The sequence below is a fragment of the Photinus pyralis genome, unplaced genomic scaffold (genome assembly GCF_008802855.1).
Source record: "Photinus pyralis isolate 1611_PpyrPB1 unplaced genomic scaffold, Ppyr1.3 Ppyr1.4_LG4, whole genome shotgun sequence".
Classification (NCBI taxonomy): Eukaryota; Metazoa; Arthropoda; class Insecta; order Coleoptera; family Lampyridae; genus Photinus; species Photinus pyralis.
The window spans coordinates 43,773,828-43,800,431 of NW_022170511.1; the positions used below are offsets into that span (position 1 = coordinate 43,773,828).

The 26,604-nt window shown below is 34.8% G+C and overlaps 2 protein-coding genes across 4 annotated transcripts in view; one reads left to right on the top strand and one right to left on the bottom strand.

Annotated features, from left to right (window-relative positions):
* LOC116169834 overlaps positions 1 to 26,604 on the bottom strand; it is a 182,782-nt gene that overhangs the window by 35,746 nt on the left and 120,432 nt on the right. Inside the window, exons 6-7 of one of the 2 annotated variants that reach the window (XM_031486012.1) lie at positions 14,372 to 14,424; positions 6,828 to 6,949 (exon numbers count right to left, since the gene is read on the bottom strand). In XM_031486012.1, coding sequence (XP_031341872.1) covers positions 6,886 to 6,949; positions 14,372 to 14,424 — 117 coding nt within the window. In that variant the 3' untranslated portion in view covers positions 6,828 to 6,885. Of the gene's footprint in view, positions 1 to 6,827; positions 6,950 to 14,371; positions 14,425 to 26,604 lie in introns of those variants that run through there. The other variant, XR_004145088.1, reaches the window with a different exon arrangement.
* The window catches only part of LOC116169832 (dachshund homolog 1-like), a 162,536-nt gene that overhangs the window by 28,541 nt on the left and 107,391 nt on the right, over positions 1 to 26,604 (top strand). The window lies entirely within an intron of this gene.

The window sequence follows — 26,604 nt, forward strand, 5'->3', positions numbered from 1 at the left end:
AAAAGGATCTAAAATATGGAAACATGTTAGCAATCTCACACCAATTTTTTTATAAGTTCTTCTTCTATCATGAGTGTAATAGTAGCCTTGAATTTTTTTGAATCCTTATAGGGATGATGTGTGTTTTCGGAGTAATTAAATGGCGACCTTTCAATGGTTTATATGGGGCGTAAGAAGTAAATAGTGCTATTTTATGAGGACGGTCGCTGGGAAAAAGCAAGAGAATTTCACCGAAAGCATGAAATCAAAAAACAAGGGTGCACATTTAAATTAAAGTCATGACCCTGTACATCCTATGTATACGTGGGCACTGCTGCTGGGGCCAATGATTGTTTTATTCGGCTTTTAGTAATTGGAGTTGAGTTTTGTTACACCGAAGGTGAATGGAGTAAAAGTCACGTTTTAGAGGTAGTCAGTTTTCGCCCGCATTTAGAGATCCAGGAAGAACGAATCGCTGTTGTCGATAAACAGTGAAAATTTTTGGGGCTTTAGGAAGAAAAAAACCGAAAAACTTATCTCTTGCGGCAGGTGAAGTCCAATTCCTAAAATTACAGAAGGCCAGCCGCAATTGAAATTAACGTGTAACTATTCCGGTATCTAAATTGCACTAAGAATTAAAGAAACTGATTCAATGGCTATAGTTCACCTCCATGTATACTAGTATACACAGTGTGTTTAAGATAAGAATGGCCAGCATGAGGAAATTGGAAACCATAAGAATACAGGCAAAATAAAATAAAAAAAAATAAATGTCGCTAAAATAAGGTCTTTTTATAAATTCGGAAATTCCGATCAGTTCCGAAGACAATCGAACAAAACCTAAATTAACCACATTCGTTTTTATTTTTTTCTTATCCCATCAAAAACAAATACTTAACACTTTCTCATAGGAACTTTAGCTCTAAAGACTGTGTCCTTTGAGAAACCATTATCACCCTCATATTTTTATATGGACCGGAGAAAATTAGGTACATACTGTATTAAGTAGCATTTTTTATTACGAATACAATGATCTGTGGCACAATAAGGTTTTTTACAGGAACCATTAAAGAATTTTTGACATATTATCAACGCCTACTACACCAAAATGTTAAAATTTGTTTCTTATGTAAGTCAGAAAATGGGTTTGTTATAAAATTTTTAATATTTTTGTGTAGTAGGCGGCGACAAAATGTCAAAATAATTCATTGATGTATTCTATTCAATACAGTATGTACTTTTTGGCCAGGCCATATAGAAATATGATGGTTTTTTAAACACGAGACGTCACAGTGAAAATCTGTGAGTACCATCTTGTAGAACTTACAAAGTTCCAATGAGGAAGTGTTATTTTATATCATTTTAAACAGGATCAGAAAAAAATAAAAACGAACATGATTAATTTCGGTTGTCTCTTATGGTTTTCGATTTCCCCATGCAGTTCATTCATGTCTTGGACACGCTGTGCAGTTCCATTATCGTCATAAAAGCTAATCGAGTTGTGGAAATTGAATCGTATCTGTTTTTACAGTGCTGTGACTGTACTTAAGCCTCTGTATCTTTTCTTTAACATTCTATCGTATTTGCGAGCCAGCGGATATTTATGGGGATGATTTTACATGAAAAAGGAAAATCCGAGGAGAGGTTTGATGTAGACCAAGGTATACCCGAAATCTTTTACAAATCTGAATCTCTATGCGTACGATATGTACAGGGTGGTGACTTGCGTAGCGCATCATAGGGATTTCAATGTAAAATTCATATAACATGCGATTATTGGCTCCCCAAATTATTTTAGAGCAAAAATCTATTAAGGTTTTTTGTAGAAAAAAATTTTTTACGCCAAACCACCGAATTAGTTTTCAATTTTTTCCATATAAAGACGGAAAATTGGAAAAATAAAACCCCCATCTTTTTCAATAATCTATGCCATGGAATTTTATCATGCAAAAACAACGCCAATATCCGTCATGCCATGGAATGTCTGCTATAAAACAAATCAAATTCTATCAAAAAGTATACTATATTTAGAACAGCGAATTCAACATATAGAAAGACCAAATTACTAAAAACGGTTTCCTAATATAACAATTTACAATAAATGTTCGAATAAGTCGCCATTAACTGCAAGACAGTAACCAAGTCGATCATAAAATCCATTTCGAACTGCTGCTAATTGATAACTCGATATCTTTTTGTTTTAGAAAATTCCATGGCATCGCAGATTATTGAAAAAGATGCGGGTTTTATTTTTCCAATTTTCCATCTTTATATGGAAAAAATTGAAAACTAATACGGTGGTTTGACGTAAAAAAATTTTTTCTACAAAAAACCTTAATAGATTTTTGCTCTAAAATAATTTGGGGAGCCAATAATCGCATGTTATGAATTTTACATTGAAATCCCTACGATGCGTTACGCAAGTCACCACCCTGTATACAGGGTTGTGATTTAATAACGGATAAAATCAGTAAAAATCAAGTGGAGGCGTGTTAGGAAATACGCTCAGTCTGTCCATTTTGTTTTTGGATTGCGCATATTTTGACACAGAATGTAGGTATACCGAGTTCCCCCAAAAAAATGCAATACTGTACGAGTATTTTATTTAAGGATTTATAGTTTTTCTACCACGCTTTTTTGGGGCACCGTGTCAAAATATGCGCACTCCAAAAACGAAATCGACGGATCCGAGCGTATTTCCGAACACGCCTATATTTCATTATTATTGAACTTACCCATTAATATAAATAAACAACTCAGGATGTTTCTAAATATGATGTAAATACGGAAGGGACTAATTTTCTGACTAACAGTTCATATAAACATAGGTCCGCAAACGCTTGGTTACCGAACCGATGTACAGGGTGAGTCAACGATTGCACGGAGTAACTTAATGCCTTGAAGATAAGATTTTTCGATAGAGTGCTTTTGTATTACGATATGGTTGAATATTCTCCATATTTTAAAAATATTTGAAATTATACAGGGTGCGACCACAAAGTAGGTCGCCCAAATGGTACATTTTTTTACATAGAACCCCCTGTATTTGAATGAATTTTTGATAAGAGGAGGATAAGATATAAAACCTGGAATCAAAATTTAAGTAATAATTTTGACAATATATACTGACGCTTGCAAATGCCCAATTTTTCTTAAAAATCGAATTATCTTTAAAACTACTAGCTTTTCGGGTATTAACAATATAATAAAAAAGACGTACAATACAGGGAGTTCTATTTAAAAAAATGTATCATTTGGGCGCCCTACTTTGTGGGTGCACCCTGTATAATTCCAAATATTTTTAAAATATGGAGAATATTCAACCATATCATAATACAAAAGCACTCTATCGAAAAATCTTATCTTCAAGGCATTAAGTTACCCCGCGCAATCATTGACTCACCTTGTACAAGATGTTACAGTTCTATCGTACACTTTGTAATTTAAACCTCTATTTTATAAACATATGTAAACACACGATACAATTAAAAAAAAATTGCAAGTTTCAATTTCAAACTTTTCAAATTTCAAGTTTGCAAGGCTATAGCGACTTTAATTATGATTTAACCTTAACAAACCCTATATAATTCAATATTACGAAATGGGGCAGTATTAGCTACACCTCGGAAAAAAACTAACACCTTCATTTACACAACATATGACACCATTGACATTTTTTTTAAATTGCTTGTTTTTTGCATATTCTTCTAGAGAATTTAAGCTCTTTAAAAATATATATGTAAAAAATACCAGTTTGATCTAGTAGGCTGTTAAATTCAAATTTTATACAACAAACAATTGGTAAATAAGTTAAAACAATTGCGTTGCTTATTTGACGTTTCAATGCGCTTAAAGAAGTTCATTAATCATTATACAGGGTCGCGTTTAAAATATTGCACCATGCCACCACCCCTCTCTCAAGATTTTACGAGTGAAAGTTACCCCCTCTACACAGGTCCATCGAATTGACGGTTTTGTGTGATAAGGCATTTTACTTATTCATTTCAGCTTCTGCATTACTAATTATGTACTAACGAAAAGAACAAAAAGAAAGCTTTTAGAATGTTCGCGACATAATATAATTATTATTATATTATGTTATATTATAATATAGTCACTTGGTCCATCTGCCTCTTCTTACATGGCCAATAGGCCATACTTGTATTTACAAATTATAGGTTCTAGAAAGACCTTCGTGACGAAACCTTTCGACGCGTGAAAATATTCATTTCTTGTGTTAATCTACAAGGTGTCGTACCAAAATTTGACTCACTAATAAACCACTTTCTGGAAAATTTACAAAAAGTGCTGGAACACGTCAAAATCCGATCGAATGTTAATTTTGGTTTTCATCAGGAATGCTTGAACTACATTACATTAAATTTGGGCGTTATTTCAATTAAATTCAATGATTTTAATTTAAGAGTCCGCAGAACAGGTGTCCAAGATAAGGATCTCTATCATGAGAACCACAGAAGAATGTCAAATGAGTTGTGTAATTAAAGTGTAATTAACATGCTGTAATGAAATCCAGAAAATTCCGAAGATATTCCAGAAAAAATAAGATTTTCAATACAACGTTTCGTTTTGGAGGAATCATTATTAATTTTTATATGGCCTGTAAAAAAAGTACATAGTGTATTGAGCGCCATTTTTTATTACGAATATAATGATGTACGGCACATAAAAACAAAAAAAAGTTGGAAACTGTTGGTTTCAACAGGATGGTGCACCCACGTATAACGCCCTAATCGCGCGAGAATACCTAACGGGCAAATTTCCTGAACATCACGCGATTTTATGTGCCATTGAAATTTTTGAGTGACTGCCCTAACTAAAGGCATGAAATGTAACACTCAAACGTGGGGGTAATTTTGATCCCCTTATCCTTTCGGTAGCAATTGGACATGTTCAAGCACTATTTCGTTCATTTTTCGAAAACTGGTTTATTAGGGGGAGGGGGGGGGGAGTTTTATTTGCTCTACCGTGTATGAACTAAATTTGCCATCTTAATAATTTAGGTATAATGGAAGGATTTCGTAATGATGGTCCATTGCCATAAAAAATCGGACTCTGCAAGTACCACGTCTATAGAAGGGGTTGAAAATTTCAGTCTCATACATTTCACCGATATAGTAATATCAATATTTTATTATACATACAACTTACGAAATATATAAATGCGCATTTGAATTAATTTGAGGGTGGATAAAATACAATTTTGTAAGGAGAAAAAGTCTTGTTTGGTACATTTAAAGGGGTAACTAAAGAAAAGCACGTTTTATATCGGACGTAAAACGAATTAATTATTCAAGACAAGAATAACATTCCGAGGCGCATATAAAAGTAAGGCGCGAAAATATTAGAGAGGGGTAAATAGATATTTTTAAGAGGCAACCCTTTCTTTGAGTTGATGAATATGTAATGGCATTAATTAAAGATACGGAACGCCACCTGCGGCCTCTACAGGTATTACTCGAAAGGTAATTACACAAATTTTATAATTTCTTTTGAGGGAAACAAGGTCCAAATGGGTTTCTGCTGCTTTATAAACCGCTCACTCGTATAGAACGATGGGGTTGGTTTTAGGGTTACGCGCCGGTTATTAAAAAGTATAAATGGAATTTTTCTCCGTTCAATTAAAAATTCAAAACTTTTTTATACATCGATCCGTGCACGTTTATTATTAGCGTTTCCGTTTAGTAAGCGTTTTTAAAGTAAAATTGTCCCCTATACGAGATCCGATTTCAATCAACTCGAAGATTTTATCACAAAAGATTTGCCCGATATCAAATGCGAGAAGAACATGTTAAAACAATAGCGAACGTTGTAGATCACTTCATTGTTACCGAGAGCCGCATCCCCTTCGCGTGACACGATGGCACCCCCATCCTCGCAGTCGCCGTCTGGGTGGGTTTCTCGATGAGGACGACGACGATGGCGCACTATTGTAACTTAAACCAAAACAAGATCAAATTGCCTTTCATTTACCCCTTTCGGTGGAAACGTCGAAACGGAGCTGCGGTCCTTTAATTCGATTACCACTCGTAATACGTTTGCGGAGGAACTCAATCAGAAGTCATAATCAATTTATGGCGACTAATGAAGTCTCACTAGATTATATGTACGTATCTATCAAATGGATGGGTCCGCTTTAGTAATGGAACTGCAATTTTATTGCGGCAGCCCCTCGTGTTTGATCATTTTCCTTTGTTGTGATTAGTTTTGGCTTCCTCTTTAGCTTTTTGCGCACAGATAAATGCTTTTATTTTCATATAAATGGAAAAAAGTCCAATCCGTTTTTAAAGTGATGACCGAAACCGCTTTCCTTCCGCCTCTTTTCAAAAGTCGAGAGGAAAAACGTGACTCATGTTTTATACAATTTTCATCGGTTTTTCAGCAAATGTTACCCTAATTTTTTATTAGACATTAACGCCGTAAGCCCACTAAAACCAATGACAGCAATTAGCCATCAATAGCTGCTCATTTGCGTATAGGCAATCTTTCATTTTAGTGGAGAGGGATTTTTGGTAAAAAAGGAAGGTTATATAATGCCTTTTTTTTCGGGCCTCAAAAATAATTGTCTCTGATCGACCCGGAAAAATTTCTTATATAACGTGGCCTGTAAAATCCATAATTTCAAACAGTTCCAAGATTGGGCTACTAGTTCAAAAGTTACAGACCTTTAAATTTTCTTTCGAAATTGGTTTCTAGTCCGTAACTTTTGATTGACAACTCTAATCGAAAAAGTACGAATTGTTTTGGATTCTACGCACCAAAGTTAATAAGAATATTGACGACAGTAAAATTATCATAATCATTGCACATGCACAACATTTTGAACATACCATCAGATCATGTATTCCATCACAACTCCCTCCAAGGATCTAGTTGCCGATGACGATGTCAGCGGCTTTCGCAATGGCTTCCGACCATCATCATTCCCGAAGGCACGAACATTTGCAGATCGCTAGAAATAGAGACAAATTATTTCAAAGAAAGATATGAGCACAATGTTTTGTTACTTAAATTTTTTTCTATCCACGTCAAGTTACTTTCAAGAATTGTAATGTGGTCATAGTGCAACCAACAATAAGAATATTTTAAAAAATGCCCCACCGCCTCCAGTGCTAATCTGAATCGCGAACTTTTAAATAACAAACACTTCTAAAGGGCGCCCACTCCAAAATAAAGGTAAAATAAATAAATCAAATAAACCAAAAAAATATAAATCTAGCTGTCATATTAATTAATTTGAATATTTGTTGCTTCGTCTTCCATAGTTTTATTTTCGTTCATGTGCGATGTATTCAACTGAAAAAAAGGTGATATTGTCAATTGCGGGTTACCGTTTAAAAAGCACAAGAGATCTATTTTCTCTGAAGCCAAAGCAACGATATTCAAATTAATTAATATGAGAGATTTTATGCGATTTTGTCGCCCAAAAACCACAACTCACCCACATATTCCATAGGAAGTGGCGCAAAACTGCAAAACTAAAACTGATACTATTAGGTCTAGAAAAACATATGTTTCAATGATGCTGAGGTGTCCTGCTTTTGATAAAGATAATGCGAATAGAAAACTGGAGATTATATAACGGGCGGTCAAAAATGGATTCACATCGAGTCGCCTTTGGAAGTTCCAAGTTTTTTCCATGTAAACAAAAATTCCAAAGGTGACTCGATAGCAACTCTTTTTTGATCGCATAGTACTATCTCAAATTATATGCTCCCGAAAGTCAGCTTTAAGTCTAATTTCAAAATACCAAATCCAAATAAATGATTTAATTGATCGCCTTCCTTCCACCTTGATCTGGGTTTTTGGCGCAGCAGTTTTTTTGGTGTACTCCCTTGCATAGAAAAGCGTGATTTTTCTTTTCTGCACAAATTTATTCTAACATATCGCCTACCCAATCGTTAAGACACCTTTAGAGCGAAAAAGTCCTTTATTTAGTCGTACTTCCTTCGTAGACGCGATAATTCGAAGAACGGAAGGTGATATTTGCCGCTTGTATGAGTTCGTAAAGCTGTATAGTGACTTTAATTGTCTTTTTAATTCATAAATCAACACATACAGGGTGTAATTTAAAAAACGACGCAAGCTGTAGCGCTTACAGTTTTGGTATTTAATGACTGCCAAAATACTAGAAAATGACCATAATGAAAATTATTTTCGGGGGCTACTAATAGTTGACTTAATTTTTTTAAATGGCATGATTATGTTTCTTTAATTGAATTTGATAGAATTTGTTCCCCTAAATTCAACGATTAATATCAAAGTTACCTTTGATTGGAATTTTTCACACTAAAAATTAAAGAAGCTAATGTTTTAAAATTTTGTAGCATGCCATGAAAACAACGCATCGAGTGTAACAGAAACCGTGAGAAATTTTATAGCACGCCATGGAAACAATTGTGTAACAGCTGCCATTACGCTTTTTAGTGTGGTTGCTGGATTAATTTTTTTTTATGGATTTCAATCAATTAACTGCAATTTTGCAAGTGTACTTCGCAATATAAACCGTGGGCAAGCAGTGAACGATTTCCTAATTGAGATCCTCCAGAACCACTCAAATTTGCTAGGCGGGAAGAAAACTTGCCAAATTATGGTTCCTTCAAAAAACCCTAGAGAGAAGAACGCCATTTTTTTATGAGGGCGTTGAATTGAATGCTTGGCTAAATGTCACAGTAAATCCACAAAGTTCCACTCCATAAATCGCAGCAAACATTGGAGCATCACACCAAACAGATGCGCCGTAGTTTTAAAACGACATAAAATTTCCGCAAAAAGTACATGCAAATGATAATGCTCGCAGGCAAAATCAATTGCAACAAGATCCACGGTTTTATAGAAAAAAATCACGAAATCTGGAGCCGCAAAAATCCGCAAGATACTGTGGAAACTAATCTCCAGCCAGCGAAGACTTAGTTTAAATGTGTGACGCGGAATTTGTTGTAATTAATTAATAGGGACATTTTTTATTTACAGGACTCTCAATCAACAACGATACCATGACATACTGAATGAAAATGTTCATGAATTTTCTCTTGGAGAATTAAACGGATTGTATTTTCAACAAGACGGGGTCGCACCACACAACGATCCACTAAATTTGAACATTTTCCTACAAGGTGGAAGTAGATGTTTTTCGGGGGCCACGTCCGAGACAGTCCCAGACAATGTGGACCGTCCGAGACAGATAATACTTGATGCTTATCGCTTGTTTTGTTAAATTCATGTATCGCGTAATTCGTAGGTGCCAGTTGTGCATTGAACAAAATGGTTGCTAAGAAAAAACAGCAAAATGTATTTGGTATAACTTAAGTATAAATGTTTGCTTAAAAAAACCATAAAAATAATATTTATTTTATAGCAGATATTAAATTGACAATTTAATAGGTTTGAATGAGTAAACTAAGTGTCTTTTTAACCATAAGGGTAAATAAAATAGTCAGTTTAACGACAAGAGTAGATAAAGTGAAACAAATCAGTGTGCATTCCAATGACATCTGGCATTCTTATTAAAAATGGAACGCGGAGCACATTATAAAATGAAGTTCAGAACAGAATACGATATTGTTCCAATGGAAATGACGGGAGAACCTAATCTAAATTAAATGCCTACACCATTTTCAAAAGTATTATACTGATTTCTATGGTTTCTGCTATAAAATAAAGTTTTGTGTTGTACACGGTGATACAGGGAAACTAACTATCTCGTGAAAGTTAATTTACTCAATGGTTAAAACATCCCTTTATGTCCTTGTATAATAACGAACTAAAGAAAATGTTCAAATCCATTTTTTTAATGCATAATTGACATCGTCGTCTCGCACCGTTTATTACTCGAATCAATACATATTCGTGAATGGTAATTCGGTCTTTTAGCTCATCTCCGGTTTGGGGTAATGGCGAAAAAACCTTGTCTTTTGATTCACTCCACACGAAGAAGTCGAGCGAAGTTAAATCCGGAGAAGGAGGGCATCATTTAACTGGAACTGTTGGTAAAGGTGCATTCGTCTTGGCACGAGTTTAAATACCAATTTGAGAAGGTTATACCTTTTGCAACATTATTAATCTGGTTCTAATTGTTCAATATAATAAATTATTTAATAATTAATATTCTCATTAGTCATTAATAAGACGTAACGTAGCTTATGAGAATATGTTTCCTCAAAATCGTTAGTGTTACGTGTAATCTCACGAACTGAAATTTTTGGTTTTTCTTTGATGAAAATTTGAAATTATTTCACATACTTTAAAGCTAAAAAATTTTTTGAGTATGATCGCCATCTTGAATTTTTTTAAATGGCAACAGAGATCATATGATACGTCTTTAAAGTGCTTATTTTTTCTCTTTCTCACTAATGGTGTTAGATTATAAAATAATGAAGAAAAAACACCCCCACCCCCACCCTTGTTCATTTATTTGGCAAGAAAATTAACCTGGGTATAATTTTGAAGCGCGACTGTATGTTTTTAAAATGCGGACAATTTAGTCAATTTTTGTGATGCCTTGCTGTCCCTCTATTGGGGGAATTTTAAGATAAGATTCTGAAAATATCTTGTTGATTAAAGCGTTTTTGAATTAAGTTTTTTAGTGTCCGGAGGATATTACATAAAGAAATTGAAGAATGCATTTTTCTAAATGTTCACTTCACCAGAAAGGTGGTAGCAATGGGCGGTTTAGATTACGATATTATTAGAACTGTATTATTGGATTTTTTCATAGAGAAATTTTTTTAGTAAAATGATGTATTTACCACATACCCTGTCTATACCTTATTTTAATTATTGTAAAGTAGGCAATAAAAAACAATTGACGTTTGACAACAATTATCATTTTTTGTTTTCAAGGCACTCTATTGCAAATGAAATGATTCGCTATTTTAGTTACAATAAAGCAGAAAACGGTTGTGTGTGGTGTACATTTTAATAAAAATTCTTTACTGAAAAATCAAAATATACAATTTGACAACTACAATGATTTTGGTAGTGCTAGGTGACCCAGTCGTGTCCAAAGCTGGTTATTTATTATTATTGCACGACAGCACTACGGGTATCAAAGTGTTTCCGGAATGACGTTGCTGCGCGCGTAGTTTTCGTAGTACGCGATTCTGCCGCTAGTAGTTTTTCTTTTTCTATATTTACCCAAAATCGGTCTGAAACCTTCAGCCTACAGCAATTAGTTTTTCCTTCTAGCCAACCAATTTCTTAGGTGGGACCGTTGGACTGTTTAGACTGGGAGAAAAATTCAAGAATAATTTTGCAGAAAAAGTGGTAGAGGTGGGGTGAAAACCTATAACAATGGCAGGTCAGAGTTTTTGGTACCCCATAATGGGAATCCCTATTTTCTGCTTGTGAAAACTTAGACAACTTACTTTTTCGCCATTTTCTTCCCCTCAGAGAAAATTGGATACTCCTGAACACTGATGGCACAGCATGTCTCAGTGTGGCAACTTTATTTAAATAATATGGGACGAGTTTATTATAATATCGAGGGTTTGACAAATTGCGTGTATTAGTGAAGACAAAATGTAATCATAATACCTAATATTTTGACGGGGCCTTTAGGGAAAAAGTGTCAAAACACCTAATCAATTCTTAAGAAGGTAGTTTGTAAACAGCGTAACGAGACAGGTGGAATGTTTCGGCTTAAAACTAATTTACGTTTAGGAGGAGGAGTGCGGGAATAATTCGTCGAGTAACGAAATTAATAAAGACATTAGAATGATTTTTGTGAGAAAGTTAACCCCAAGTAAGAGGCAACAAATAACATTCCCTCGACATATTTCGCACCTCAGTTCATAATGAAATAGCTACAAAAACCGAGAAACCAGTGTAATCCCCGGTCCCTGGCATGTTCCGGGGGCAGACACACGAGCGCAATAAATATAGAAATAAGAAAATTTCATTAACGTCATCTTAAGGTGAATTTATACTTAGCAATTTCCGAGTACCCGGGCTTTACTAAGCGACACTGCCTACGTTTTAATAAGCGAAACTTTGCACCGCCAACGTAGATTATATTATTTAAATGAATTTTAATTCGACGTGCAACGGGCGCCGCTAACAAAAGCCCAATTACTGTCGGGAAGATTTCGCCTCGGCTTATACTATCATTATTATTATTGTTGCATCGCGCTATTATGAGTTCTGGGGGTAAAGTAAACCCCTTTATCGTTCCGTTATCACAAATTTCGATTTTTACACAAATTGCTTATTGATTTTGCGCCACATTCAAATTTAGCCTTAAATACATTCATTACTCGACCGAGATAACGCCCTACAAACAGATAAAACGACGCGCAAATATAATTAAAGTACCTACAGTTTAAAAGCTTTTATTGTTGTTAAGTTGGTACGGTTACAAATAACGCCCGGCTCACCCTCGCCACTACTAATACTACGACGATGACTAATTAAAATGCCAATCATATAAAGGAATCTGATCTACCTGCGCCCACAACGAAGAAAAAAAGGAACCAAATGCAGCTTCAGAAACAAAGAAACAATTAAAAACGGTAAATTACAAACAGAAATCTTGTTCGAAATGAAAAATTGTGGCCGAATGAAAAATAACACGTGAAATATCGTTTCTGATATATTTTTTGTTTTGTTGGCAATTATACCTTTTTCGAGATAATAACTTTCTTTCGAAGCCGCCTCTTAAATGATATATACACGGTCGAAACGTTACCCTATTAATCATCGGAAGTATTTTCCATTTTATTTAGAATTTGCAATTCTTTGTTGCGGCGAGGCGTTAAAAGGGTGTCAAAACTGGCACCGTTTTGTTTGGAAATGACCGCTGGAAGAGATCAAAGGGTTTCGACACATCAAGGCGTGAAACAAATAGCCAGTAAGCCGGCCATTGTGACACAAATGAAGTTTGAATATTTAAGCGCGAATACGCCCCCCTTTTCTATCGCTATCGCTGTTAAATCGCTGATAAAATCTGGCCGAGCAAAATTCTATTGCAATTGCAGATGAGGACAAACTTGGCGAACAAACAGAGGCCTTCCTTCTACGTTTCAATTTTACCTACATTCAGACGAGTAAATGCGACTCTTTTCATTTGGTGTTTGCGTTTCATTTGTCTAAGTTTGAAATCTCTGAATGTTGAATGCTTTTTTTTTCTTTTCCGCTCGCAATCTACGCTCGAGATCAATTTTTTTTAGTTTGCTGCGATTAATCTGTTGTTCTGACCTGGCTATGCGTTGAATGCCAGCATGCAAAATATTAAACCTAAAATATCGCGGCCTAATTTTCAATCGAATTAGTTTGCGCTGTCTGTTGACCGTAACTAACTATTCCAAAATTTTTGTTTCAAAGATTTTAGTTGATACCTTATAATCTGGGCGTTGGCCATAAATGTCCTATCCGTGCCAATTTTGACGTGAAAAATGTAAAATTTATAGGATGTACCACGAAAATTCAACCCTAGTACTAAATGCAGACCAGGTCAGCTGATTTTTTACTTAAAAATTGTGTAATTTTAACACAATGAAGAGATACCCTTTAAAAGGCAGTTGCAAACTAGCTTTTGAACTATTTAAACACCCCCTATAGAAGATAAAAAAAGGAAAAAAAGGCCTTCGCCTTAAGGCGCATTTTCCATGAATTGATCAGTAGGTACTTCCCGAAATGTCATGTAAAGTACGAATTGTTTTGGATTCCACGCACCAAAATTAATAAGAAAAAGTGTTTTCCCGAGAAATTTTGGTTCAGTCGATTTTTGGTAAAAAAAGGAAGCCTTTTTTTTCGGGCCTCAAAAAAAATTGTCTCAGATCGACCCGGAAAAAAAAATTCTTATAGAACGTGGCCTGTAGAATCCATAATTTCAAACAGTTCCAAGATTGAGCTACTAGTTCAAAAGTTACAGCCCTTTGAATTTTCTTTCGAAATTAGTTTCTAGTCTATAACTTTTGTTTTTTTTATTTTATTTTTTTTTAAATTTTATTTATTTATAGTTCCTTTGGACAATTCACGATATTGTATAGGAAGTGTCATGGTAAGTATAAGTATATGACAAACAATTAATAAGACATTAAACTATGACAAACATGAGATACATAAAATAGACAGTTCAAAAGACTACTTTTCTTTGCAAAATTTGAAATATTCGGCGATGGAGTAAAAACAATTTACAATTAAATAATTTTTAAGTTGGCATTTAAATTGATGCAGGTTACAGGAACTCTTTATACACTGCGGTAGATTTGAGGACTGTATCTGATGTTTAGAACATGCGATATGCTTGTCTTTACTAGAAGAATATAAATGAGACACTCTAAACCCTTCTGCAGTCATGCAGCTCTAATTTCTAACAAATTGATACGATGTACCACTAAAATTACAACCCTTCACCTAAATAAAAGCCACTCACCCACAAAGCATTCCTGTGATCATTTTCATGGAGGGCCGTCGAACTTTCTTTATCTGAAAAAAATAAAAAATGTTCAAAACTTAACTTTTCCGCACGAACGTATCTGTTGAAACCCAGCACTTTTATTATTTTATTATCTAATCAATATCATTTATGAGTTATGACATGTGTTCAATTCTGATACCTATACACATTCCAGGGAGAAGAGAGTGTATGTTTGGTTGGGGAGTATTCCATATCCCCCAAACCCCCCTCTTAGACTCGCCACCAAAGTGTTACAGTTGCAGTACTCTTGTGTAGTTTATTTGTATCGACTAAAAATGTAGTAGGTATCTGGTTGAATTCAATCTACAGAGAGCGCCAAAAAATAAGTTTTCTATATCTTTAATGGGACACCCTGTATATTTTTATAGTTTTGAGTATCCCTGTACATCCTATTACAAATACCTATATAATATTGCGTGTCATTAATTTCATTCTTTAATGACTTTTTATCTGAGACCTTTTTGTATTCCCAAAATTTACCAAGAAACCCTGTACACAACTGACTACTATAACATCCCCTGCAGAAGGTATAATAAAATTGGTGTATTACAGAAGTATACCCCTTTCTGAAACCCACCAAGCCCCAAATTTATACCCTCCTCCGAGACTACGTTCGGCAGATACTTGCACTGAAAGTTTTAACGTCACCAATAAATATATTTCGTTCAGATGTTCCAATCGCATTTTGTAAGTGCCCTCCTCCGACACTCCGCTCATGAGATATGAGGAATTATAATGATTGAAAAACATGTATACGACTCTAAGTTGCTAGGAGATGGCTGCGTGTTTCGAAAAATCAAGAGTGCCTTTGAAAATTTCAAAAAACGTTCTCGGCCAACGTTGATTTTTTAATGTTTTTATTTTAAATTGGATTTTTTGAGGAAATCCGAAAAAATGTTACTTAAAAAAACTGTACAAAATAGAATGCAATGACCGTGTATCAAATTTGAAGCCGATAGGAACACTTAGATATTTTATTTACAATATTTAATGTCAGGATTTCAATATTGAAGTGCTCTTATCGGATTCAAATTTGCTACACGGTAATTATAAATTTTTTTAACACATTTTTTTGGATTGCTGTAAATATCCGGTTAAAAAATAAAACCATAAAACAGTCAAAGTAGACCTAGGACTGTGAAATTACTCAGTTTTTTTTTTCTGAATTTTGAACAGCATTTGGTTCGAACCCGGGTTCGGGCATTGATATTTCTAACTGTATGGTGTATAGGGTTGGTAGAGCAGCCTTGGCTGAAACCCCGTCCACTCAAAATAAACGCAAAAATAATTAAATTCGAAATTTTTTTTCGGAATATGCTGAGTCTGCGAAGATTCTAAAAAGATTTTAAAAGGGGGTTCTAGGAGAATTCTAAAATATTCAGGGAAAATTCCTAGAAAATATGAAGTATTAGGTAGGACAAATCTAAGAAGAATTTATCTACTTATTCAAATTACGAATATGTTACATGGTATTCTGAAATCTCAAAACTACCCTTATTACCACCCGTACGTTAGTAAGGGAGGTACTGCATTGGGGTAAAAATGACCCCCTCCCCACTCTTTTGACGGAAATCCACGTGTCGTCATGATGTCGGTCTGTCGGTCGGTCTGTACTCTCATTTCCGACTAAACGGCTTAACCGATTAGAATAAAATTTGGTACACATATTCTTAGAAGGGCAGAATCGTCCGTGCTATCTGCACAGCAAATTTTCAACACCCTTTTAAGCGTCGTTGAACCACTGAATGTCTTCCGTGGGCCATGCAGAATATCAAACAAATTTACAGTGTGTCCCCCAAGTGTTTGGTCGCCTCTTGGCATCTCGCTTGGTTGGAATTTAATTTCTGACATAATTTTACTTTAGAGAAATCAAGGGTGCGTTTGAAATATTAAACAAACGTCCTAGGCCTGCTTTGATTTTTTTTTGGTTTTTTTTCTAATGGGATTTTTTGAAGAAATTCGAAAAAATGTTACTGAAAAAAACTATTCACAATAGAATGTAATGACCGTGTAATTGAATCCGATAGGAACACTTCGATATTTTATTTACATTATATAATGTAGGTAAATTGAGGATTTTAAATTCGCTACAGGGCCATTACATTCTTTTGTTAATAGTTTTTTTTAAGTAAGATTTTTTTGGACCTCCTCAAAGTATCCAGTTAGAAAAATAAAACCATACAAAAATCAAAGTAGGCCTAGGACTTAAACATTTACTCAGTTTTTTTATGAATTCTAAACAACTTTTCTTAACATTTGTCCAAAAACTTTTTTTTGAGAATTTCAAAGGCACCCTTGATTTTTTTAAACTAAAATGATGTCAGACATTAGTTTTAGAAGCTCTAAAGTCAATCCGAAACTTTTTTACGAGCAAAAAATCGGGGGACACACTGTTTTATTACGATTTACCACGATAATTACAATCCCAACTCTAAATGGGCCAAGGGTTCTTTTCTGAATGTTCTAAACACGCTACACAGAGTCTAATAACGTTTTTAAAAGGAGATGGCAAGATCTTACGAAAATTCTGAGAATATTCTAAAAAAATTTCAAGACGAAATATCCTACGACGTTTTGAATATTTTAAGACTCTCAGAAGATTGCACAAGAACTCCGAAAAGTCTCAAGATTTCCCTCATGATCCCAGGAGACTCTAAGAAGTTGGCTACAGGGTGGTCCAAATTGGACACTCTCTTATGGATACGCGCTTTATTTCAAGAGATAGGAAAAAATTGACCTAGGTATCTGGAGATCAATTTTAAAGAGAAAATCACTGGCGCAAACAGAATTCAGCTATCTCTAATCGTTTGGCCGCTAGGGGGCGTTTCTAGAATTTAATTTATTTCTTTAATGCCTCGATAGTTGATTTTGGCAAAATCTTTCTTAGAGGACTTTTTTATGTAGAATCAATCGTTTTTATATAGGGGGCTTGGTTTTTTATACGACCCTAAACCACATTTTTTTCATGTGGACCACCCTATATGTACAGGGTAGGCCATTAGTGTGTGGGTGAAAGATTGTGGGTGTATTAACGCGCATACTTAAAATAAAATTCATTGTAGGAGAATGTTGAAGGGCCTTTCAGGCTATAAACTAGAAATATTTTCAACGAAATTACAATTGTTATACAGGGTGATTTATATCAAAGTTGCATTTTTTTAATGGAACCCCCTATATATTATTACATATTTGGATTCCTTGGTCAATTTTAGTGTGACCTTATGTATTACACATGATATCTACCCATTATTTAATATAATATACAGGGGGTTCCATTAAAAAAAATACAACTTTGATATAAATCACTCTGTATAACAATTGCAATTTCGGTGAAAATATTTTTAGATTGTAGCTTTAAGGGTCCATTAACATTCACCCACACACTAATGGCCTACCCTGTTTATTTTGGAGTTTTTGAAAAGAGTGTAAAATTTCCTAAATTTTGATGTATCACTATATTTATATTAAATATTATTTGCAATATTGCATTTTATACATTAAACTATTTTTATTGCAGACATCTAGGTTTCCATGGTGAACAAAAGAAATTTGAAATTACATATATTTGGAAGCAATAAAAATGTCAAAATAATAAAGAAATTTTCAGTTTAAACAATCCTGCCATCTGTTGCTCTTTTCAAACTCCAAAATATAGGTATAGGGTGGTCCATATGAAAAAATGTAGTTTAAGGTCGTATAGGACAAACCAAACACCCTGTATACACACTGTGAATCGCGATAGATTATAGATAAAGAAGTGCCCTAAGAAAGATTTTGCCAAAATCAATTATCTTTAATAATAAGAAACTTATAGCGCATTAAAGAAATCGATTAAATTCGAGAAACGTCCCCTAATGGCCATAGCTGAATTATGTTTGTCACAGAGATTTTCTCTTTAAGATTGAACTCCTAGCTCCATTTTTTCATATCTCTTAAAATAAAGGGCATTTCTATAAGAAAGTGACCAATTTGGACCACCCTGCACATTCTAAAATTTTACGATGATATTAAGAAGATACTGCGAATGCTCTAAGAGTATTCTTAGATTTCGATTCTAGACGTTTCTATAGAATATCCTACGAAGATTCTACTAGGATTCTAAGAGGATTCTAAAATATTCAGGAAAGATTGTAGGAAAATTTCTAGAAGATATTGTAACGTGATTTATAAATTCGGGTTCGATTTATATCAATATTTATTAAACAAAACTAAAACACTATAAATTCCGAACAATTTATATCGATTATTTATATCACACACTTCGCAATTTATATTTCCGCGCTCGATGTTTCGTCCGTACTCGTTCGGTAGTAGACGATGTTCGGTCCGCAACCATTTATACACGCAAGCAATGTAAGTCCAGAACATCCGCGTACATTCTCGAATATTCCTACACAAATCCCACTATCGCGCGCGTAGAAAATTCCAGAGCGCCAAAGGCGACGTCATGTCTGGAGCGTTTCCGTTACAATATGAAAGTATTTGTACGACGAATATCTAAGAACATTTTATGTACTTTTTCAAATTACGAATATTTCGCAGATACATGGTAGGTACTCGGGAATCTCAAAGCTACCCTTATTTTTATCCGCATATACTATACCTATAAATAATATCAAATGAGGTGCAGAACTTGGAGCAATGTAGGTACTACTTTTCCAAGCAAATATTGAGCGACGAAGACAATCGAAGCAGATGTATTATAACTTTGCCACCACTCTTTTTCTGCGCCCTAGGCTTTAGCGTACTCGTGCTGTCCATTCAATTAAATTCGATTTATATCCATTAGGAAATTTGCAGTTTTCAGATTTGTCTTCAGCAATTGGACTGATTTTTTCGTCAAAACTGACGCGGATAAAGAAGCAATGACGCGTGAAACAAAAGCATCGGGCGTTTCTACATTAAAAGCGGGGTGTTAAAATTCCAAAAATAGATCAATTGGTGGGTTCAAAACGTAATTGAAGCTTAGTACGGGATTCAGAGAGATAGAAAAATGGAACATTAACAATGTGATTATATAATGTTTACATGCATGTGTGCGCGAGAACTATGGCCTGTTGAGTGTGTATACAGATTTGAGGCACTCGTTGACGCAACGAAGCACATTTTGTACAGCACGTATTTGTCGTGCCGTGTCGTCTGCTTTACCGGTTCATTACCAAACGTGTCGAATGACATTGCGTCATTACTTCTACCTTTTTGAGCACGGCTTGTTTGAATCTAACACCTTTTTTGTTACGCGAGCACGCTCTATAAATACCACCGACTACATCGATGCGTTCTGCTTGTCTCGAAATTTCCAGATATGTAAATGCGGGTTGAATTTTCCAGCTAAATCATCAATTGCGACAAATATTCATTGGGCGCGCACTTCAAAGCGAATCTCAAAGCAACTCCCTAGTTTTAATACACATAGTGAATCTTTCGCTTCAAGGATTAATTTCCTATTGTCACCGCCGAAAGATGGACCGAGATTAATATTGCATCCTCGTAAATAAATAACAATCGAGCGGACGATGGTGATATTTTGCCTAATCGTCGGTTTCGGTCCTTTCTAACCAGGCAATTAGGCATTTTTCACATCCGAGCGGGGATTAAAAGCCCAACTTTGCTTAAATTTAAACAGCTGGCCTTTAAAATGATACATTACGAATGTGACTGGCAGATTTCACCCCCCGTTTTGCATTTGTAATTATAGATCAGGTCGTGTGCGAACTTACTTTTTCTCCTTTTTTACTTCCAAAATTCAGGTAAATCGCGTGAGCGTTTTTTAAAGGATATTTACGGCGCGACCACAACACTAGGGGGATGCTTTTCTTACTATTATTGAACATGATTTATTTCAAATACATTTGCGGTTAAGTGAGGCCTGTTTAGGACACAATAGAATTTTTTCCCCGTGCACAATGGGGGGATTAAAATTATACTATTTATATACAAAATATAGAGGGTTTTGGCTACCTTTAAAGTCGGAGGAGGGGAACGACGTTTTTTCGAATGTGAATGATTCGATTGGAAATTATTAGCGAATTTCGACGGCGTTATTAGAATCGGTTCTCTAGGAGGGTGGCTTCACTTGAACCGTGAGAAACGGCCACCTGAGCAGTGAAACTTGCGTACCTTCGACGTGGAGATGAGCTTGCGGGGACCCAACTAACAAACTGTTCTACTGTACATCATCCGCTTGTATTTCAAATATACAATATTAATACTTGAACAAGATAATTGTTGTTTAATATTCTGGTACAGCAATGTTATAAGTGTGTTTTCCTGTTAAATAATACATAAAATACGTACAGTAGCTACGCTAAACACAAACGTTCTTTGCTACTGTTGTTTATACAGGATGTGGAGATAAGGCGACCAGCTATTTTTAAGGGATAATTAACAGTTTATTTGATTACATACGTTTTAAATTTGGATAATATGTACGAAATAGGAAGAAAAGCGAGTGTATAGTTGGGCGAGGGGGAAATGCGCGGTTTCCCTTGGGAAAGCTCCCGTCCCAATTTAACCAAGAATTGGCTTCTGAATAGACTTCTCGATCTAATTTCGTATTACATATGAACGTGTACCTTTTGTCTGCTTCGTTTGCGTTTCTTCGTTTAAGAAACAAGTTCAAATGGGAAATTATTTTATAAGAGCTTTTGAAGCTGAATACATTTTCTCGAACGTTTACTAATTTAACATTAAAAGTTAATTTCCAATTCATTATTCCTCGTCCTTTATGCATATTTAGTGGAATTGCGAATTATTTCAACACAAAAATTACTGTACGAAAAGCCGTCGAGAGAACAAAGTACCCACCTACCCCGGTGTCGAGCCTTTACTAATAAACATGTAATAAAAGACTTCATGGTAATGGTTTTTCTTGTTGAGCTGATTTAATCAGATAATTTCGTACACAATACCACAATGTGGTTGTAAAATTGCTGATATCACATTCGATTTTCATCATGTAGCTATTTTGATATGTACACAGTGGTTACCCATAACTTGGACGCAAGCTTAAAGGAAATTGGTGAATTTGTTCATAAGTTTTACTAAAACGGAACAATGACTACAATGTCAACAATGTCTTCGGTGGCAGGGGGCATTAATTAAATATAGATTTTATTTTTAATCAATGCCCAGTGCCCATTTGGATAGTAAGCAACAAATATCAGAGCAATGGAAATCGCGAGAAGGGATTCACAATGGCATGAGATTTCACAATCGAAATTTTTAAGTGGTAGAACAGGATACGAAGATTTCTCTTTGTATATCTGAACTTCGCCTTGTGATTCTTCTGTCTTTTTTGTTTTCGAATTTTTTTCAATGTCATTACTTTTATAGGAGAAGAATAAAGATTATTATTATTATTTTAAATGGGCAGGTGTTATTTTTAGGTTTTTATCACCCTGCAATTTCAATTACCAATTAATCTATTTATTGACGTTTCTGGATACACCGGCACTCTTGTGAGTTGTGACCATTGGTATTACAAAAACTGATTTTAAACCGGATTTTTAGATCAACGTCAATGGATTCTCTAGAGGGATAACCATCTTAAAATAAAATATTTGAATCCTGAAAAACACCCTTAAACGCATTTTCATTAAAAAACGGAATCGAGTTAAATTTTTGCTTCAATGAAATTGGGGTTGCTAGTAGTAGGCTAGTCAAAATAGGGGGTTGAAGTAGAAAAAATTAGTAACAAAGTGATCTCTGCGGAATGAGTACTCAATAGGGTCCTTATTAACCCCTCAAAAATCGCACTTTGTCGCATTGGTGAAAAAAAAATGGCCGCCATCTTGATTTTTGTTGAAATTATTGAATATCTCGTAAAGTATGCATTTAATTAAAAAAACTCGAAAGATCTTTTTATAGAGAATCAAAATATACCTATAATAGAGACATTTTCAGGAATATATGCCAAAAAAACAAAAAAAAAATTGAGATTTATATGAATTAGCTAAAGTCACTAAATATAGAAAGTACCGCAATCCTTGGGCTCGTGTGTTAGAGAGAGAACGCATGATTTTTGCCCAGAAATGGCGGAAGTTACCAGATTCTAGTAACTTTAATGTTAGGGATTGTTCCACCTGTTTGGAGATATTTGTATATATTTTTATAAAAAATGACAGCTATTCAATTTTTTTAAGTTGGCAGCAAATTTACCCAAAAATGGCGGATGATTGCGGTACTTTCTATATCTAGTGATTTTAGAATTAGCTATATAGGGATTTTTTTAATTTGGTTAATATCTGGAAAAGTATGCATTTTATAAAAAAGCTCAAAGAGTTTTTATGTACCGAATGAAAAACTACATAACACAAAAAAAATGTTATAAGAAAAATCCAAATACTTTTAGGGGAGAAAAACAAATATAATAATAAGAATATTCGAGCAGGCTCAAGGATACTAAGTAATTAAAATAAATGTTACTTTATAAGTCGTCTTCTTCGTCATCGCTCTTCAAATTTGGTATATTTTTCATCTCCGCGGGCACGACATGCTTTAACTAAAGATATTAACCCTTTTTTGGTTACGGCAACAGTTTTTTCACTCGTGTCTTTATCACAAATAGCACAATTTGATATTGAACTCATACTGTTTAATACCGATGCACAAAGATATTGTTCAAACATTTTTTATTATAGGTAACTTTTGATTCTCCATAAAAAAAAGTCTCTTGAGTTTTTTTGATATAATGTATACTTTACGAAATATTTAATAAATTCGAAAAAAATCAAGATGGCGGCCATTTTTTTCCAAGTTCCACCACTGCGACAAAGTGCGATTTTTGATGGATTAATAAGGACCCTATTGAGTACTCATTCCCGCAGAGATCATTTTGTTGCTAATTTTTTCTATCTCACTTGTATAAACCTGCCTAGATTGACCAGCCTATAGATTCTCTAGAGCAGGGCTGTCCAAGTTTAAGTAGCTCAAGGGTCACTTTAAAAGAAATGCAACTTGGAGGGCCGTATTATAACATCTTTATATGCAACTTTACAATCATATTGTGCACATTTCGTATTTGAGAGAAAAAGCGAAAAACTAGGTCGCGACCGGCGTTACGTTGGACAGCCCTGCTCTCGAGGGGCAATTATTTTATAGAAAATTCAGAAAGGTGTCACCCATAGTACCGTAGCGAGTATTCTAAACATCGAGGCGCCATGTAAAAGATTAGCCACCGGCGATAAGGAACGAAAGCGAGAAATGCGATCTGCTGACGTCGCAGGTACTCGGGAAATCTCGAGAACGTGCGTGATCTTTTTAGAAACTTTTCGATAGAGAATTTTATTCTCAATTCAGCGATCTAATAGATCTTTAGATAGCAATTTTTATGAGCAACATGCACGTTTAGATTTACTTCATTATACGTAAAATAAGTGTGCCATGGACGAAACAAGTTATATGGACAGGGCCGTAGTCAGAGGCTCCGAGTGAGGGGGGTGTATGCAATAAAAAATGCCGACTTCACTAAAAATTCAAAATAATACACCGTACAACATTAAAGGACGGCATTTTAACGCTGCCCATTGTGACCCTATTTTTTCCAAATGTATACTGTCTGCTATATCTTTTTCTGATTACTTAGAACCAATAAGGCAGTTAGCCAATTATCCGCCATAGAGGAACGCAAATGATTTTTAATTATAAACTATATAATAAATACCAAAGTAATAATAATTATTATTATTTTATTATTTGTCATTATACAGAGTGCTCTTTTTTCGCGGCTGTCATGGATATGGATTCTATTTTATTTCTATTTGCACGAAAACCGAGTCGAAGTGGGACGTTTAGAAGACTTTTACAGAGGAATTTGATAAATATGGCCAGAATGGCATATAACTTTTTTTTGCGTTAGAGTCATTAGAGTTAGAGTTCATCTTATGAACTTTCATCAGAGTTATTTTTCTCTGACGTGCCATAGCTTTTAATTTACTACTTTGATTTTACCAAAATACCTTATTATTCAATTTTCACGACAGTGCTTTAGAAATTGCAGCCAAACTCATTTGCGGATTTGCTTTGGTAGTTTACATTTATAATCAAAATAATTAATAAAAATGTCGTTTTAAATGTAGTAAAGCGTTCTTTTGGCAAGATTTTATTATATATTATTATTAAGTTAAAAGTAGGTAGTAATCTATCCAAAACCGATTTTTGTCTAAAAGACACTCTCGTGACAATTGAATAATTAAGTGTTATATTTAAAATGTAATATAGAAATCCATAGTAAATTCTTTATTAAAAAAATCTAAAAATTCAATGTGACCCCTACGTTCAAAACAAATTCAAAAAATAATGTCATAGTCTAAACCGCCCATTTCTGAAGTATAATAAATAAATAAATAAATAGGTATACTCGTTTTTTTTAAATACAGAATTATTAAAACGCAGAATTCAGTTCTTTTTAATTATTGAAACTAAAAGAGATATCCCACAAGTGGTTTCAATGATTGATTCGCATTTTAAATTTAACTTTACCCCAATTTGACCATTAGTTTTCAACATAAGAGATCCCATCGCCAGGCGCTAAAAATGACCACCCTGTATACTTATCTACCATCTATCCCTATCGCAACTTTTAAACCCATGCAAACATAACGGTTAGAAAAATTTGCGGAACATTTTTAAGCGACCTTTAACCATGAAAGGTAATGGGTCTACATCCTCGTAATATCAATGAGAGTAATAACCAATATTTCTTCATTTTGCGTGGAAGGGGCGGCTACAAAACGGTTTTCCGGCTTACCGGCGTATTTTACGCAATTTTTTTCCAATATTTAATTAATTTAATTTGAATAGCGATTTGCCGAGTGCCGACTAACTGAAGTTTTGCCGACTATGGTCACGCGTTAGGGGGGGGTGTGACACCCCCCATACCCCCCCCCCCCCCGTCAATCCGGCCCTGTATATGGATTCAGAATTTAGAGTGCTGTGACCGAAACAACAGCACTATTTATGTTGTTTACAACGGTCAGTTGCTATTATTGTTGCTGAATACTGAATACGTGCTAATATAACAACAAGTCAAAACCCAACCTAATTCAACTTGTTTCAGTGTAGTGTAGGAGGAGTAAAATTTGAACAAGTATAAATTGTGCACAACTCTTGTGCAGATAAAGCGCATTTTTTTAAACCGAAATAGCTCACTAAATGGTAGGTTTATAAAGGGAGCAGGTTCTTTACACGCAAACATTTAAAGGCCGCCTGGCATACATTCAAAATCCTCCTACACTACATTCTGCAGATTTTGCCTTTCCTCCGGCAAACCGTTTTCGAGATATTCGCTCTTATAGTTTTGACATCACCAATGGATATATTTCTGCCAGACGCCCCAATCGCCGTTTGTGACTTCCGACAATTCGTTCTGGAGATATAAGGGAATATATCCTATCACTATAAGAAGTCGAGGAGGAGGATTATGGTTGGTAGAAATTAATTCCTTTCGTTGACACCCTTCATTAGAGTACCATGAAGGATAAAACCAGCCCCCCCCCCCCACCCTACTTTAGCTTAACGCGACTCGCCATGAAAGAGAAAACCAATTTGTGACTCTCCTCACCCCCTAACCCATCACCCATTGATCTCGAAAAGAAGTCGTGACTGAAAGCTATAGTTTGTATACACCAATTCCGTTCGACGAGACGTTTCATACCGTGAAGGATACGTGTTTTTAACTCCCCCCTCCCCTCAATTTTCAAAAATTTTATTTGGCACCACGTACGCAAAATCTGAGACAAATTGGTTGTAGCGTAAAAGTTTTACTTTCAGAAACAGTATCTTGGGAAATAATTTATGGGGGAGCCAGCAAAAATTGAAGGCCGCCTGCAACACCTTACAACTCTAGCATTAAATGAAGGTTTTTTCAAAGCGCCAACCCTGAATTATCTTCACAGAATACAAAATAATTGGTGTAACAAAGATTGTTTGGTCGTCTCGCTTGGTTGGAAATTAATATGCGACATAATTTTAGTTTCGAAAAATCAAGAGTGCCTTTGAAAATTTCAAAAAACGTCCTCGGCCTACTTTGATTTTTTTATGTTTTTATTTTTAATTGGATTTTTTGAGGGAATCCGAAGAAATGTTACTTAAAAAAACTGCACAATATAGAATGTAATGGACCGTGTATCAAAAATGAAGCCGATAGGAACACTTAGATATTTTATTTACAATATTTAATGTCAGGA